Consider the following 17,787-nt stretch of genomic DNA (forward strand, 5'->3'; position numbering starts at 1 on the left):
GTTCCACTTTGGAATATTTGAAAAAGCTTGACAAATTGGTGATCTTCAATACAAAGACAAACTAGAACATAATTTAAGCCAAGTACTTTGCTCTGTAGTCTCCCAAAACAGCACAAATACATTCAATTTTAAAGAGAAAATAGTACTTACCAATAGAATTTCAATGGTACCAAGAATGTACATCGCTCCTGCAAAGGTTGTACCCAAGTAGAAACAAAGTCCCACTGCTCCACCAAACTCTGGTCCTAAAGATCTTGAAATCATGTAGTAAGAGCCTCCAGCTGTGAATTTAACCGCCCCCCAAAAAGACAAAAACAAAACTAGTCTCCAGACCTTCAGAATAGTGACAGTAGTACAGAAAAAAATATTGAGCAATTAACCTAGTTACATAACTGCAATAATCTTAGCATGTACATTTCCACCAGAAGGGTTCATTTTCACCAGAACGGTTTGTTCCAAGCCAGTATTCGGGCTCTATACTGGCAGTTAGACTGCACAATTCAAAGTGTATCTCCCTGCGGGCATTTCAAGGAAAATAGTGTTTTCAAAACAAACAGCACTTGCTTCCTGAATGCCCATAACACTCACTGCATCATAATTAAAGTAAAACCAATAAGAAAATTAAAACAGCACAACCGAATGGCTTATCTTATTTGTCCAACAACAAGTTAAGGAAACACAACACACAGTGAGAGTAAAACAAATAAAACAAGCACACTAATACTTATCACACCAATAGACATTATTTCTTAGTATAAGCTAAATATTTAACTGGCAAATACTAAAGAATAGATTTTCAGTTTTTTCCTGCATTATGCAATTAATTCTACCTGCATCAAAAAATGGGACTGGAAGTCGTGCTCCACTTTGCTATTTTCCTTCTCTGAATAAGAATTTTGACAGCAATCAGAAGGCAAAAAGAGAGGGAATTTGTGAAATTCTTAGGATGATATGGAAGGTGCTTAAAATCTGATGTTTGCCAAAGGTAAACAAACATTACTAGAATATAGTCACGTACAACTTATGCTAAACTAGGAATAACCAGGCAAAAAGCATTTGAAGTGCAGTATATTGTTTTGGAGCATTAAGCAATGCTGCTGAGAGTAAAATGGTTCCTCATCCTCAAACTACCTGGTAACAAAACCCACAAAGCACAACATTTTCAAAGAAATTGGCCGAAGGTAAAAAATTCAAAAAAACTTTATATACAATTAAACTCTTGAAATCTTCAGCATCAAACGTTCCCACTGCTTTTCCCCCCCCGACCTCAGCTTTCACTCTCCCTGTAAAACACACTGTCCGTTCACTGTTTTTGCTGACTGCACCCACATGGGCAGCCATCACTACAGGCTGCATTATATCCAATAAAAAGTTAAAAGGGAGGGTTCCTATCAAACTTTAGAAAGTGTTTGGAAAAAGATCTCTCCTCTGACAGAGTATATATCTAGGAGGTTTTGATTTTCATTCAGAAAAATCTGAAACAAAATACAATAATACAAAAAATACAAACAAAAACCCACTAAAAAGGCCCTAAGATGAGAGATGACTTCCAGCAGGTCAAAACCTGATGAAAAGTTTCACTAAAAGCCCAGAAGCCAACGTTTATGTGCATTTACAGTAATGAGGGCACTATGCCAAAACAAAACCCAAACAAGAGCACAGTTTGGACAGCAGTAGTTCTCCAATGCAGACAGTATCCCAAAACACATATGAGAAATGTCAAACTAATTCATTAAAAAAAAAAAAAAAAAAAGAAAAAGAAAAACACATGAACACACAAACATAGATGCTTCGTTATTTCCATCCATGGTGTTTTTAAAGCAAGTTTGCTCATCACACAGATTTAAATCTGCTATTCTGAAATATTCAGTAATAAAGCAAGATCACTGGAAGTCCCTGCTATTAACCAATAAAGCATTTGGTTTATAAAGGAATGTTTAATAAAACTGAAGGAACCAGGTGACAGTTCACTAGTCAGACCTTCTGTTCAACACAATTCTTAAGGCTTTCCTGAATGAAGCAGATTTTTCCAGCTAGATCTCTTCCAAAGGAAAGGGAAGAGAAAAGAAGCTAAACATTCATGTCATTTATCAAAAACTCCCCCCCCTCCCAAAGTCAGTAATAACAGATTCATTTCCAGTTACAGATGCATTAAGCAGTCAGGTTATTTGCATTACTAATATTGATTTTTGCTTTTTAATTTACAAAGCAATAGAATCACTAGAAGTCTTCAGTGAAAATGTATTCGTCAGGAAAAGTGTGATTATGAGAAATTAATGAATGGAAAAAGAAGGAGGTACAGTTCTTCACTAAACCAGCAGTTCAGACACCTCTTAACTTGTTTAGTTTGCCAACACAGAGACAGAGAAGGGATATAACTGATCTGAATGAACAGTGCGCATGGAAACAGAAAACAGCGAGGAAAAACAGTTAAAACACAACCAGGTAAATCTTCTACAATAGATACTAGGAAGAGAATATATAGGCATAAACGAATCTAATGATCTTTAATTTCAAGCTTGAAGTTGCTCATGATCAAATAACAACCTTCCAAAATAACTTTCCAATGAGATGATGGGGACAAAATGTATTTTGTCTCCCTAACACACATTCTTTTTCTTTTCTGGGCACGAAACCTTTGCCACTTTCATTACAGGCATTTTTTTAGCATGATTTTTCTCATCTACTCACATACATTAATTTTCCCCTGAGTTTTTCCATTTTTTTCTTATTTCCATTTCCATGCTTTTAAGAAAAAGAAAAAAAAAGGCAATAACCCCTTACACACCTGGAGACCCTCAGTAAATGAAGATGAATTCATTTAAGAAGATATGTCTTTTCAAAACGTTTTAGGTAAATTGTTCAGAGTTCATAACACTGTCTGAACTCTGGTATTTCTCATTAAGATGCTGAAAAAAATGGAAAAGATTGAAAGAGCTACAAGAGCTAGCCTGCATCTAAAAAAAGTCAGTTTTATAACTGTAATGGAACAGCTTTATTTAGTTTATCCTGAAGAAGGTTAAAGGAGATGAGCATTATTTAGAGTGTTGATATGAAAAGAAGTTTTCTGCCAGCAGACTGCCTATTATAGAGAACAATGCAACTAGTTCTATTGTTCAGAAATAGAACCTCATCCAATGCTAGGGAAAAAAAAAAAGTTGTATTTGTATGTCTGGAAAAAAAATCTACTTTGCATTAAGTTAAATCTCCATTTGTTCAAACAGAAACATGTGACTGATGACAAAAATATGTTCTATGGCCCGTATTTCCCAGAAGGTCCACTTAGACCACAGCTCACCATAAAAAAAAAAAAAAAAAAAAAAAAAAAAAAAAAAAAAAATCCCCTTCTAAAAGGAGACCAAAAAAGTTAGCACTTAAAAAATGCTTGGAAATTTGTATAACTATCTAAGACCACAGGAATTTCACATCAGATTTGACCATGCATTATTAGTTTATATTTCAGATTTTTTTTAATATATATATTATATATATGTATTACCTGGAACTACACCGTTCGTTGCTATTGCACTCATTGAAATAGCAGTCAGCATAGTCTGTGTAAAGAATAGAGAAAATTTAAGAGTCAGTGTTTTTTGGAAAATGGTACAAGAAATCGATGACCAAAGGAAACTAGGAAATAAAATATCTTTGCATGAACTGTTAAAGCAACTAAAATTGAAAATATCCTGGGCTAAGGGATTTCCAGATAAATCAAGCACTATATCTTCCACTGAAGAAATTAGTTAATTTAAATGTTTGAGACAGCTCTGAGCAGGGCCTTCAAACACAGCTACAGAAAATCCTCAGGGGTCTGTATTCCAATATGCTTAGTGTTCACTGTTCCAGTTAAATAGTAGTGACAAACTGATCAAGTATCACTGTTACAGCGCATCTTCTACTAATAGTTTCACAACCCACAAACTGAATTTATGAAGATAATGAGACAGATTTGTAGTTCATAATTCGGTTTGTCCTGAAATTCTGAACAGGTCAGGCTGCAATATAACCCAAGAAATATATGCTAAAGAACAATTTAGTAAAACCCATAAGACAGGTTTAATTAGTGAATAGAATAATCGAAGCTAAATCATACTCTGATTAGCTCAACGGAAATCCCCTAAGGGCTGGAATGACAAGTGATACTGAGCACCAAAATTTATATATAAAGACAGACTGTCTTCTGAACCTATCCCATGCATCTCTGTTACACTGATATTCAACCATTAAGGCCAAAGTTTGCTCTGCCACACATAAGAAAGCTGCGTAGTACTGTGGTAACAGAAGACTTGGCCAAATAGTAAAGAATGATTAACTTACACAAGCACAACACATGAACACAATGATGAAAGACTCAAGAACTCCAGCTGTCCCCACAATCCACGTCAAACGCAAGAAAAGGATGACTCCTAAGATGTTTTGCAGGCAGGGCAGGTACACACCAATGAAAGTTCCCATACGTGGAACCTAGAACAAAGACAGAACATTAATTCCTGTCCACTAAAGGACTAAGGTCTGCAAGCACTTCCTAGTATAAGCCCACAAAGATCTATCAGAAGTGTTTCCCTAAGAAAAAGGGGGCCAAGTGAAATTGGATGGTAGCTTCAGAATTCCTCACTTCACAGATATTCATAGGCTAGTTATGCAGAAAGGCTCCTAAGAGAACAAACTGTGCAACAGCAAAACCTATTTCTCCTTAGGAGCTAGGGTGAAGTCTTCGTAGGGTAAGTCCCCCAACCTCCCCAAAAAAAAAGAAATGGTGGTATGAGATTAGCATTCTTCCAGTCTTATAGAACTGCAGTTTTATGTGAATTACTTCATGAAATTACGAAACAAGCTAAGTAACTAGAGATTTTCAGGTATCAATACTGAATTGACAATGAGAAGTGAAAAAAGTATGAATGTAAATTAAAAATGGCTTTAAGACAAGAATATCTTAAACAAATCTTATTCCATTACTTACTAAATCCAGTTATTGTTCTGCATTTTTAAGTTTAGTGCATACTACACACAGCTCTTTACAAAGGCTCTTATTTGCACAGTGTTAAGAAATATAGCTTATGCAGCATCAATAGAACACAAACTAAGAATTAAAAAAACCTATATAAACTAATCAAATGGGAACATATGTATCAAGATTTGGTGAAGACAGTGAATATTTATACATAAAAAAAAATCTAGAAGCAGAAACAAAATTTGCTGATAATCTTTGCAAAATGGAGACTAATGTTTTTACTAGCAGAGTAATACACAGTAATCTTGTAAGCCAGTCCTTATTGCTTGGTAGTTTATAGTCAAAGAGGTGCTTTCTAGTCTAACAAAAGGAAGAAAACATGCCTTTACAAACAAGATATTTCACTTTTGATTATGTGAGTGAAACTCCTTACTTCATTATGTAGGAAAACGGCTACTCCTACATAGAAGGAAAAATTATTTTTCCCCCTCGCAAACCATTTTGACTGCAACGCTCATTTGTTCTAGAGATCTTTACGCTAGCCAGCCTCCTCCACAAAACCCAGACGTGGCTCCAAGGCTTGTTCACTTCAAGCCATTTCCAACAAGAGGTACTGTCAAGAGGCAACAGGTTGTTTGCTTCTGTTCCCTTCAGCCTCTTAAAAATAACCTATGTCCCGGGGGTGTGTGTGTGTGTGTGTGTGTGTGTGTGTGCGTGCAATTATGCTCCCTCAGACATTGCTATCTATGCTTCACTCCACATTCCTCCCAGGGCATGTAATACACCAAGTTATTAAAACCACCACTCTGCTGCTACATAATAATCAGCTAACTTCCCAAACTGAACTGAAAACAAAATCACACAGAGGAATCATGCTTTCAGGCCAGCAGATGGTGCTCAAATGGGATGGAGCACAAGGAATCATGCTGTATTCATACAGGCAGCCAGCTCCAAAGAAACAAGCACAAAGTCACATAAACCCAAACCCCGCACACCAGAGGATGAGGAATCACTATGCAGAGCGTGAATTTATCAGTGCTGACAGGGTTGGATGCTGAACTGATGAAATGAAAGTAGAACAAGCAAAAAGCTAAAAGAAACAGCTAGACTGTATTCTCCATCTTCACCCACTGTTCAAGCACCAACTTGAGTAAGGTCTACTTCAAGGTATCACAAACCTCTTCTCCAGTCAAAAGCTCCCTTTTTAGTCTTACTTTCAGACAGCCTTTCATATCTATATCACCTGCCATGCACCCCTTTCCTTACTAATCTGCATCTCCTTTCACCTCAAGAAGGGGGTAGGTGTACAAACTCAGCAGCAACACCCCTTATTCTACCCAAAGACAGAGGACTCCCAGTCTTCTCTCCCCAGGATCTACCCAGCATCTCCATGTCCAACCAGGTCCAGCCTATCATCATGTCACTCTCGTTCTGCCAAGCCTTATGTTTCTGATCCAGGCTTTCTCTTTTTGATATAGATCCATGTTTACAGAGGAATCAATTCATCATCCAACTGCAGACTCTAGATCTCTGGAGGAACAGGACATATGACACCTGGTTATAGAATTGTTAAGGTTGGAAGGGACCTCTGGAGATCATCTAGTCAAATCCCCCTGCTAAAGCAGGGTCACCAGAGCATGTTAGATGGGTTGCAGCAACAAAGACCCCCCCCCCTTGCTGAAGGCCAGACTTGAACCAGGGACCTTTAGTCTAACACTCTTCCAGCTGAGCTAAAGTCAGCTTGGGTATCCAGCAGGAAGTCTTTGGAGACTCCTCCTGCTAAATTCTAGGAAGTTTAAATACATGCTAAGCACATTTAGGCATTTTCCCCTCCCCACAGAAAGGGGTAACTTAGTTTTAGACACAGAAAAGAGGCATTTCCTTGAAATATGGTCATCCTGTCATTGGAGTGCATACAAACAGAAGAATTGCTTTAAAAAAAAAAAAAGGACTATTAACATATTAATAGGAGCAAAACATTAATTTAAAAAAAACTCTGTTAACGCAAAGAAGTGGCCTGTTTTTTCCTAAAACTTCTTCCAAAATTTTGACCCGAGACAAACACCCAATCAATTAAAACATGCTAATAAAACAAGATTCATATTACATCCTCACTAAAGGTAGAAAAGAGGTATTGATGCTCATACAAGGATAGAATGAAGAAGAAAAGAAGTGAAGAGAAACTTAGAATGCATCATGTTGCTTGTTTCAGGTCCTAGTTCTGCAGCAAAGATCTTGCTAAAACATGCTTGCAAGAACACTGAATTAAGATGAACTCTACTGTAAAACACTTCCATTTTAAGTATGTTATAAATCTCCCTCCTATTTTTAAGCCTTCCATGAACTTTCTTTATAGGTTGAATAATGTTCCTCTTGTAGTGGCTAGCTTTGTTACAACAACATACAAGAAGTTAAATACCTTGACTTCCTTTCGCTTGCTGTCTTCATCTGCTTCATGTTCCACCACACCTTGAGTCAGATTAGTGTAGTTTGCTAGTTTATTAAGAAGAGATGATACCATAGGATTGCTATCCATTTCTTCCTGTTGGAATTTTAAGAATAATGTATTTAAATCATGAATTTATGATACTATTTCAAACACACACTTACAGGACAGCCCTTATTCACTCAAATCTAGAGATCAGTATGATAAAATACTAGTCACCTGTTTTCAAAAGGACTTCTAAATCTTTCTGGAAGTGTTGCAATATAGCAATGTTGCATTAAACTGTTTTATTCTATCTTACAATATCCAGTTTATAAAGATGAAATATTTAGAAGTGTCATCCTGGATTATAATTATTTATTCCTATCACCATACAATAGGTTTTTAGGTTATTGTACTTGTAGGCACATGTCTTTAGACACAAGTAAGATGCTAGAAAAATCTGCCTAGACAGTGGCTCAAACAGTGCTGTCTAGTCACAGCTACCGTTTCAGGCTTACAGCTTATATTGATTTCTAAAACAGATTTATTGAGACTAATACAAGCATATATTCATATACATTATTTGACACACAAGATGCCAACCCTTCTTTCTTTAACCGAAGACCTGCTACAAACAAAGTATACTAAAACAAATACCCAAAAGGATTTTAAGAAAAGCAGAACTAGAAAACTCAGTCAAGTAGGTAAGATTAAACACTGGAAGACAGACAAGAGATCAGGATCACAAGGAGCAAAACATAAGAATTAAGGCATTCATCTAAAGCACACAATTTATTAGATCATGATAATAATCAGCTGAAAACATGTGAAGAGGAAAACAATAAGAAACATACTACAAGCAGTTATGGCCATTTTATCAATACTGAGGAATACAACAGCAAGCTTGAACATAGTTTTGGACATCTTTCTTAAAGAGAGCTTAAAGTTTTTTCACTAAATTTCTCTCCTTTATTAGCTTAGTTTTTGTCAAAAAAGGAAAACCACCACTACAGATCATTAAAAAATAGCTGATGATCAGCATTACTTTGATCATTAGCACAATCTTTGTCAAGACTTAGCCAGAAGCAGTAATGTGCATTATTTTGGTCATGGAGAAGGGAACCGAACAATCATACTCTCTGTGCAAAGATATGTGGAAGGAAACAGGAAAACAAGGGAAAAGTGGGTAGGATGCAACAGCAAGATAAACTTTGTAAAAGCCTTGTTTATTGTTAACAACAATCAAAGCTGATGCTGCTAAGCATATGAAGCAGAAGAACTCAAATTACTAAATGAACAGTTTCATTATGTTAAAGCAGCACTTTACTGTACAATAGCAATATACTTTCTGTAAGTCAGTAATTATTCTCTGTATGATCTAAACTTAAGGCATACTTTATTTCTAATTCATAATGTAAAGATCTACATAATTATCATATACTAATTTAACAATACTACTAAGGCATGGCCTATCATAGTTTCATAGATTTGCTGCCTTAAGAGAAGTCCCCCCCCGCATTGAATACAATATACTCACTGATGCTCCTTAAAACTGGATACTGTTTTGTTGCAGCTACCAGATTTAACTTTTGGCAGGTTTAACTGACAGTAACTTACAGATCCTAGCCAAATAATTTTAAATTTAGCGAAGTAAATTTAGTCACAGCAAAGCATGCCAGTATTTGTTATCTCTTCTTACAGAGACAACTAAAAACAAATGCTTAACTCTTTCTATATTTTATATCATTCATATTTTAAAATTCACTGAAATGGAATGTTAGCAGAAACCAAACTGCTGAAAGGTTACTAATGACTATTTCCCTCCCCCAACTAAATCTCACTAAGAAAAACACAATCTTGCTTGTTTACTTTATTTTACTACCAAAACCTCAACCCAAGGTGAAGCAAGTTCTTTGCTTATTTTTAAATATATACAGGTATCTAAGAACTTACCTCAAAGAGAGCCATATTCTTTCCTTCGTACAAATTTCCTTTGTCAATCTCTGCATTGTTGATAAAAGGGCTACTTTCCCTGGCAATCCCATCCCCTGGTGGAAAAACACAACAATTAGAAGGGAAAAGAAGAAAGGAGAAGAAAAAAAGCAAGATATACCATGAACAAAAGGCCTAGCAATACTGAGGATGTTATTTCAAAAATTGGTTTTAGTAACATTGGAAGCAGCTGCCAAACTTGGTGCCTCTGTCCCAGCCAGGCTTCCCTGCCAAATTCCCCGCTTCCCTTCCACACCAGCATTAGTGCTTATAGTCAGCTCAGTCAGCTTGTTAACGAATGATTTTTTTCTTTTTATAGAGAACTGTACTGAGGCTCATAATTTACCAACTATATACAATTAAAAATCAGGGCTAAACTACCAAAGAAATGGAAAAACTTCTGCTGAAGGAGTGACTCAAAGTTGTGATCAGCCTGCAGGGATGGGAAAGCTAACCAAGATGAGAAAGTAATAGAGGGCTGTAAAATTATGTGCATATATATCCATGGCTGTGTGTATACACTCCATGTAATAATGCATATTTCATAATATTTCCTGGAATATATGTATACAATATATAATTTCACTTTTATTCACTTATATGATGGGAGTCTTCTTTGGGAAAACTTTCATGCAATAAATCAGTAATAACTGAACTGATGACAAAACTTGAAAGCAACCATGCAGACTCATCTGTTTAAAAAAAAAAAGAATTAACTGTTTAGATTCTACATTAAAAACTTCCCCTCCAGCTGGTACAAAGCCTCAACAAGAGAGCAGAAGGAATAATTACTTTGAAAGATGCAAATTCAATCTATACGTTTTTTAAAGAAAAGGACAATTTAATAGGCTACACAAGGCGTGATGACTTATTTACTGTTAAGAATGATCTATATGATTGCTTACTGCAAATTTGTTAAGCTTCTCTGGTCATGTTTTCAACCAACTGGCCAAACATAAGTTTATCTTGTGCAGATGTCAGGAAAAAACACCTTTCATTTTGTCTGAGGGGACAGATGAGAAAAGAGGAGTGAATAAGAAAAACAAGTCACTTTTTTCTAAAGTGCCTAAGTAGGCACTTTAAAACTACGTAATATTTTTTTCAGAGGGGACTTGACTATTGAACATCTGTTCTAAAATGATTAGTTAGCTCTTACTGTAATGCATCTTTAGAAGAAGAAAAAAAAAACAACTCTGTCACAAAAGTTTTAAAGAACCTTAATGAAGTGCCTACTCTGAGGGCTGAGCAGCTTCTGAGTCCCTTGAAATACCCAGACTGTAAGAAACCAAGCTTTTAAGAACAATGTTTAAAGTCATTGTTTCCAAAAAGGAAGGGTACACTGGCCTCAAGTCTTCCTATTCATCTAATCACATTGTAAGAACAGGATTTTTAAGCCCAATACTAAAGATGTTGCTCATGCTCTAACATTTTTTCCTTGGTTCCCAGGAAGGAGGAAGCCAGTTTCCACACATTTAGAGTAATAAGAGTACTGCATCCTTTTAGCTTTATTCTTCACTTCCAGTTACTTAAACTAAGAAGTTCCTAAACACATCTAGCTCAGCTGCTCGATAGTGCTTTAAAAGAAAACATGGCATGACGCAAACTGCATTTTAAATCTAACGACTGTTATTTATACTGCTATACCACCAATAAAGGTTAATGTCCCTTTGAAGTCGAAAGCACTAAGGCTCTTAAAAGCAGAGGGACAGTGATTTGGTGTTACATTTAAAAACACACTGTGGCAAAAGCTGGTAAATAATTCCGATACATTTGCTTAGGACATTCAAGATTCACACACGCTGTTTAAGTCTGATGGTGAAAAGCAAGCCACAGAAACACCATGTCATTCTTCCAAAGAATCATTATCCACTCACTGCTAAATCCCTTTAAAGTGTAATCTAGTTTGATGGGTGGCACACTCCTTCAGTAAGGACCTTTTTTTTTTTGGGGGGGGGGGGGAGGGGGGTAGTTTGGAGGAAGTAGGAGGTTCCTACTGTTCAGGAAATTTGGGTTAAAGGAAAAGATCTTGTTACATCAATAGCCTTCCGATATTTTACTAAATCTCAATTCACTTGAGACAAGCTCAGTGATCCAGACCATTGGCACCACAAAAGGAAGAGAGAGGAAAGCACGAAGCAGATGGCAGAGAAGGGTTTTCATGGCTCTTCCATCACAGTTTTCTTCTGTTGGAAGAATCTGCATCCACCAAGGCAAGAATTACAGCATGGCACACTGCTGATGTGCACATGCCTGTATTTTGTATTAGGTATGTTATTACATTACTGTAACATGGTCTTAAAAAAACCCTACTTCTTGCTATAAATCTGCTTTTGACTTTCATTTCTTCAAAAAGTCCACTTGAAATTGCACATAGTACAAAGGAAGAGAAAACAAGCCTTTCAGGCAACAAATGAGAGTAATTTTGATCATCCTCTGAATTTTGAAATAGTTCAAGGGATAAATAGGGAATAAATGACCATGAATACTTCAGTGAGATCCCATGACTTATGTTAACAGAAGTTTAAGATCTGGAAATCTCATATATATCCTTTGCATTGGTGAGCCGTATTTAAGAAACCCAAACTCAAATTCACAGAACTAGAGAAAGTTAAGTAAGCATTATCCATGTATCTCTGCTGGCAGTGTTACATGCTTAGCAGACTTTGAAATTGTGACAGAATTAAATATTGGTACAGAAAGCATCCTGCTAAGTTGTCTATATCCCTTCCTTAGCTATTGCAGGAATTGAAGCCTCTGCTGTCCTGAGGGAATCTCTGCAGCCCATCCTTGGCATCACTTTCTACACAAGTCTGATTTACAGTTAGGACCCTACTCTTGTTTCTGGTTGCAAGATCTCACATTTACAGACTGTCCAGTTCACTGTGTAGATCATAGTACTCTTTAGAAATCGCACTATTTACTATTCCAGGATGCAATCCAGTGCTCTCTGAAGGCTTTAGCAGTAAGTAGTTCTTGTTCATCACATTTAAAAATAAATGAAGCACAAGACAATCTCTGTGGGATCCTATCACAAGTTCCCCTGTGGTTGATAACTCATTAGAAGGTAACTTGTAAGTCTATCAGCAAGGCAGCACCAAATCCAGTGCATCAAGTTAACGGAGGATTGTTTTTGCTCATGGTAATTTTGCTTTTAAATCAGAATGCACATAATATATTTTGCACCGAGCTATCTACATAATAAGGTTATATATCTGGTTATTATGGTTTAAGTGTCACATCACCTTGCCAGAATGAGACTTAACAGTTTGACAAGCTCATGTATAAATAAGCACTAAATTAACAAAACTAAGAGTTAAGCACAACAGCACTGATTATATGCACGGTTGAGAAAGCGAAAATGTTATTCAAGAAAAGCTTTAAAAATTTTGCAGAAATATAAACAAAGATCTGAGTCTACCATTCTTGCAAAGATTATAGTATTAAACTTGGAATTTTCTTTACTACGATACTTATGCATAAAACTATATTGATTCTATTTTTATAGACGTACACATATGCTTATGCGTATTCCTAAAAACTTTAAAAGCAGCTGGACTGAGCAAAACCAAAGGCTTCTCTAGCCTAGTGCCACATCTACAACATCGGCTGGACTCAAATTCCCAGAAAAAAAGCACAACAACAGAACAAACATACACGATGCCTCCTCCATGTATGCTCCCAAAGTCTATCAGAACTTTAGTGACCTCCTGAGCCAAGTGCAGTTTCTATGTATTTATTAACCCTCAATAGCTTTTTCTTCCATCAATTCACCCAGTCCCACCTTGCAATTATAGCAATTTATGCCCCAGATGTTGCAGACTCTGAAAAGTTCCAATGATTAATCACAATAAGTCAAAACAAAGTGACAGTTTTTAACATCAGTATATAAACCCAAAGTTTACCCGTATGTTAAACTCCGTGCAGTTTTCATCTCATTCCTCTGCCATCTAAAGGGTATAACTTAACAAAACAAACAACCCCCTCCCCCAAGGGGCTTATTGTTTGCTATCTTTTATTTTACAAGAAGAGTGCATGAAAAGAAGCTAACAGTGATGCTTTTTAAAAAAGTTCTCTCTTCCTCCTCTCCCTCCCCATCCCATTTCTTTTTGGGTAGTCTTTAAGGTCAAGTTTGCTTTTTTGATAGTTCTGGAACTACAGCCTCATGATTTCATAGAGCTAGGTACATGCCCCAAGATCTCACTCAGAACTCACATGCAGTTAGGACTATTTTCCCTTTATATGTGTACATTTACATTTATTTACACCAAATTCCATCTGCCACTTTATCTTCGAGTCTCGTAAGGTCTCTAGTCACAGATAGGCTTCATCTCTTCTATTCTGCAACATGTCTGTATCAGATTCTCGCAAACTTAGGCTGCATTCCCTTTTCCAGATCATTTGTTGAAAGCCTTATGTTGAACAGCTCAGATCTGTGATCTTTCTCCACTGCAGAAGTGAATTATTTACTCTATCCTGTTTTCTAACCTTTTACCTCTTATTCTTTAATACATCTATTAATTCCCCTTCCCATTTCAAACCTGCTTAGTTTCTTTGAAAGCTCTTGATAATGGCACTTGACAAAAACCTTTGGGTTGGGGGAAGCAGGGTGAGAGAAGTATACTAAACCCATCTACCCTTTCCATATTCTGCTGACTCCCTCCCCCCCCCCAACAAAAAAACACTTTTGGAGCAGGGATTTACAAAAAAGTTTGTAGACGGAAACATTTTGCAAAAGTTGTGCTGGTTCTTCATGATATTTTGTGCTGACTCTTCATGATATATTGTGCTTACTCCATTCCTTATTAAAATACCAGTTCCGTGAAGCTGTAGCTTCTGCAACACCTGTCCTGGAACTTCTTTTACAAATACAACATCATGTTCATCATCACCATGCAATACAAAAAGCATTAAGTGCTGGTACTGTCATGACATTGGAATTTCCATAATATTAAGTCTCAGATCCTTTTCCATGTCAGTTTGTCTTGTGTTTTGCTTTGCTACTCAAAAGTCACAGCAATGTCTTTTGGATGGTCTTGTCAATAGTGAATTACAGAGGAGCAGCAGAACATACTGCACTCTTCTCTGTGCCCTTCCCTCCACCACAGGCAGAGTACTTCCCCCGTGCCCCCAAAATCCTGGGACAAAGCTGTTGCACACTTGGACACCAGAAGGCAGTCTCAGCACATCAAGCACTATCTTAACTGGATCCCAGCTGCTCAAGTGGATGAGACTAGCTATATTCCTGGAGGAATTTCTATGATTTGCCATAGCTCCCTTGGCCAAAATGCTCCACAGTATCTTAATACTTACTGGTATAATGACACAGAAGCAGTATATTATCATAGAGGACCAAAAAAAAAAAAGTCATAGTCCATTAGGACTCTAGAATTAATGCCATAACCCACAGGAAAAACTGCCAGTGCTTTTCTCCAGCTACTGCTTTATCTATTCCATATCCTTCTATTCTTATCCTCTGACTTTTGTTTTTTTCCCAAGTTGTAAAGTCTTTCTTCATACGCTTCTATTTCCATATGAACAGCTACTTGGACTTGTTCTACCAGGAATGAGTTTGGAGCAAAAGAGCATCTCTAGCAAGACTAAGACCTTACAGAAGTTTAAAGACAGATCTTGCCAAATGTACCAATAGACTTCAAAAAGAAGAACATGGAAAACCTAAGAAAAAACTTAGGCTTCATACCCTTCAAATTCTAACTGATACTGCACCTATTTAAAATCTTTAAGAGTCTTCAGAATAGTAATGAGTCTCTCACTATCAGACTCTACAGAAGTCTCCTCTTATGCTGCCTCTTTTCTTAATTTACCAATGCTTGTCTCATCATACTATTATTCAATACATTCCCACATGATGAGTGTATCTGTCATTAAGCTCCTTTTAAGAAGGAGCAAAGTTGGAAAAAGAGATTGCAAAAATGTATTGACGAATACTCTCTCCTACTCTTTGTAATTGGAGGATTAGCGACCAATGGAGTACACTTAGAAACAGCATGCCTTACAAACATGTAACTCGAACTGAAATGCATCGTGTTATCCAATAGAAAGAACCAATCTTACAACCTCAACACACAGCTAGCAGCTATGCTGAGGCTAAAAAACACACATAACTATTCCAGCCTGTTCCCTTCTCAAATCAGGCATTTGTCAGAAAACCAGAACAAAAAGCCATGATTTATACTTTTCATGAATGCTGTACAGACCGCCTCTTAACACATCAAGCTGAGCAGCATAAATAGAAAAACTCTAGTTTAGTTTCTTCCACTGAGGAAACAAAATATACAAACCAGGTACCTTAATCCACTAGGAAGTCCAAAGCCATTTACATCTTTGTTTTAACCCTATTCCCTTAAATTCTATGTAGAAGCTTAAGATAATCAGGTAACCTTTCTCTCAGGCTTCTTTGAAATTGGTTTAACGGAAACAAAAAAGCCTAAAACTCCTCTCAGGTGTGGAAAGTAGTTTAATAAATATTTAAAACTGATAAACTTCTAACGTAGTTTTAGACACTCCTCTAACTGGCACACCTCTTCTGGAATCCGATTAAAGCTTCTGCACTTCCAAAGTCCATACTTGCCATTGCTGAATTTGTGATGGATTCCAAGTTAAGAATGTACATATATCTATACATATGTACATATAGATCCTACATCTGGACCAGATTAGTAGTCCACCTAAGGTAGAATTTCATCTTGGATCACTGTTGCTATTAGAAGATTCATAAGAGGAGTAAAATAAAACAACACAATCATGCATGTTTGATCTAGTATAACTTTTCCTGTGTCTTAAAGCTGTTGATGTGATGTTCCATTCCACCCAAGACCTAAGCTCTAGGGCTAGCAGGCAAACTCACACCATGACTAGCCTACTTTCCCCAGAAACTTAACTGATAATTTCTTTGTTGATAGGACATGCAAAGACATACAGAGCATCGCCCTCCCCAGGCCATTCTTCTTGCAGCTGCCAGTCAGACTTCCACAAACCACTACCAGACAAGGAACAACTAATCCAGGCTGGCAATACTGTCCAGGCCTCTCTAGTGTAATCATCAGTGAAGGAACCGTAAAAGCCATATCATCTCAGCCCCTAAATAGCACAGCAGCTTTCCAATATCAGTGTAACCCACACTTACCATCTCAAACTGGTCATGCACAGCGCCACCTCCAAATCCATGGCTAATGCCATTAAATCATTTCTCATTAACATTTTCAGACATCAAACAAAACATGCTCTGGAAGTCAATTTGCAGATCACATGAGTGTGCACCACAATGAAAAGAGTCAGTCATAAAAAGCAAAAGAAAGCACCTTAAAATTCACATCCTCAAGTTCCCAAAAGAACAGTGGTCCTCAAACACTGAGGAGAAGGATACCTCAAGGCACACAAACAGTTAAAAATTTCCAAACTGATCCAAGGGACAGCCCATGTTAAACAGTATTAGCCAGAGCCCAACTGTATAGATTATGATCAATTAAACTGGCAGAAAGCACCTTTCTTTGTTTCACTACCCTCCCACACTTGGTACTCGCCCACTTCTGTCCTGGTGCCACCCAGCTCTGCCTGCTCACAGCCCAGGTTATCAGACTCGCTGGGTAACAGGAGTAGGTTGATACTGGCCAAACTAGGGGAAGAATGGTTGTAATTTTGTTTTCATTTTTGCTGCTAATCTTAATCCAGATAAGGTGGTGTGTTCACTGCACTAAAGCTTGTGCTGTCATTAGGGAGAGGGCATCAGGACAGGAATGGCAGTTGGAATAAGCATGACCTCTTCTTTCCGCTGATGTCAGTTCTCACAAAACTAAGGTTAGCTTCCTCCTCCTCCTCCTCCTCTCACCAGTCCTCACACTCTAAATCAAAACGTTTATAATATGAAAAGTGTTGTAGATGTCTTATCTGTGGGAAAGTGGTCATCTAAGTGATCCTAAATTTGCACGAGGAAACCTGTTCAAGAGATTAAGGACAAAAACATTAGACGATCTAATCTGATTTCCTGTCTTTCCACAGTATTTCATTCCTACATTAGGTTCTTTAACTTTGAGAAAACACACTTATGTTCAAGCAACGTATTTCTTGATATTTTCAGAATTTAGAAAAAACTCCTATCTTTATTATGACTAAAGTTTAGTTACTAAAGAAAAAAAAAACTTAAAGCAGTTGTGACTTATTTCTAAATTAAAACTTCTTTTAAAGTTTCTAGCCATAAGCCCCTAGTACACCTTCTAAATTTAACCACTTCCACCTACCATTTTCTATCTGTGAAAGCACCTGTACTTTAATCAAGTCACCTTAAACTGCCTTTTAAAAAAACTAAATCAGCTAAGCTCACTTTAAGATATTTCCCTAAGTTTCAGTCACTTTTGTGGCAGCATTCTCCATCCTCTTCAATTTTCAAAATACGCAAACA

General features: G+C 37.0%; 1 protein-coding gene across 4 annotated transcripts in view; it reads right to left on the bottom strand.

Moving 5' to 3' along the window:
• Nucleotides 1–17,787, bottom strand: part of SLC12A7 (solute carrier family 12 member 7) — a 68,756-nt gene that overhangs the window by 41,789 nt on the left and 9,180 nt on the right. For all 4 annotated transcript variants that reach the window (XM_062569779.1, XM_062569778.1, XM_062569777.1 and 1 more), the window contains exons 2-6: nt 9,333–9,427; nt 7,371–7,493; nt 4,318–4,464; nt 3,500–3,554; nt 151–281 (exon numbers count right to left, since the gene is read on the bottom strand). In XM_062569779.1, coding sequence (XP_062425763.1) covers nt 151–281; nt 3,500–3,554; nt 4,318–4,464; nt 7,371–7,493; nt 9,333–9,427 — 551 coding nt within the window. The remainder of the gene's footprint in view (nt 1–150; nt 282–3,499; nt 3,555–4,317; nt 4,465–7,370; nt 7,494–9,332; nt 9,428–17,787) is intronic.

Source organism: Rhea pennata, chromosome 2 (assembly GCF_028389875.1).
Source record: "Rhea pennata isolate bPtePen1 chromosome 2, bPtePen1.pri, whole genome shotgun sequence".
NCBI lineage: Eukaryota > Metazoa > Chordata > Aves > Rheiformes > Rheidae > Rhea > Rhea pennata.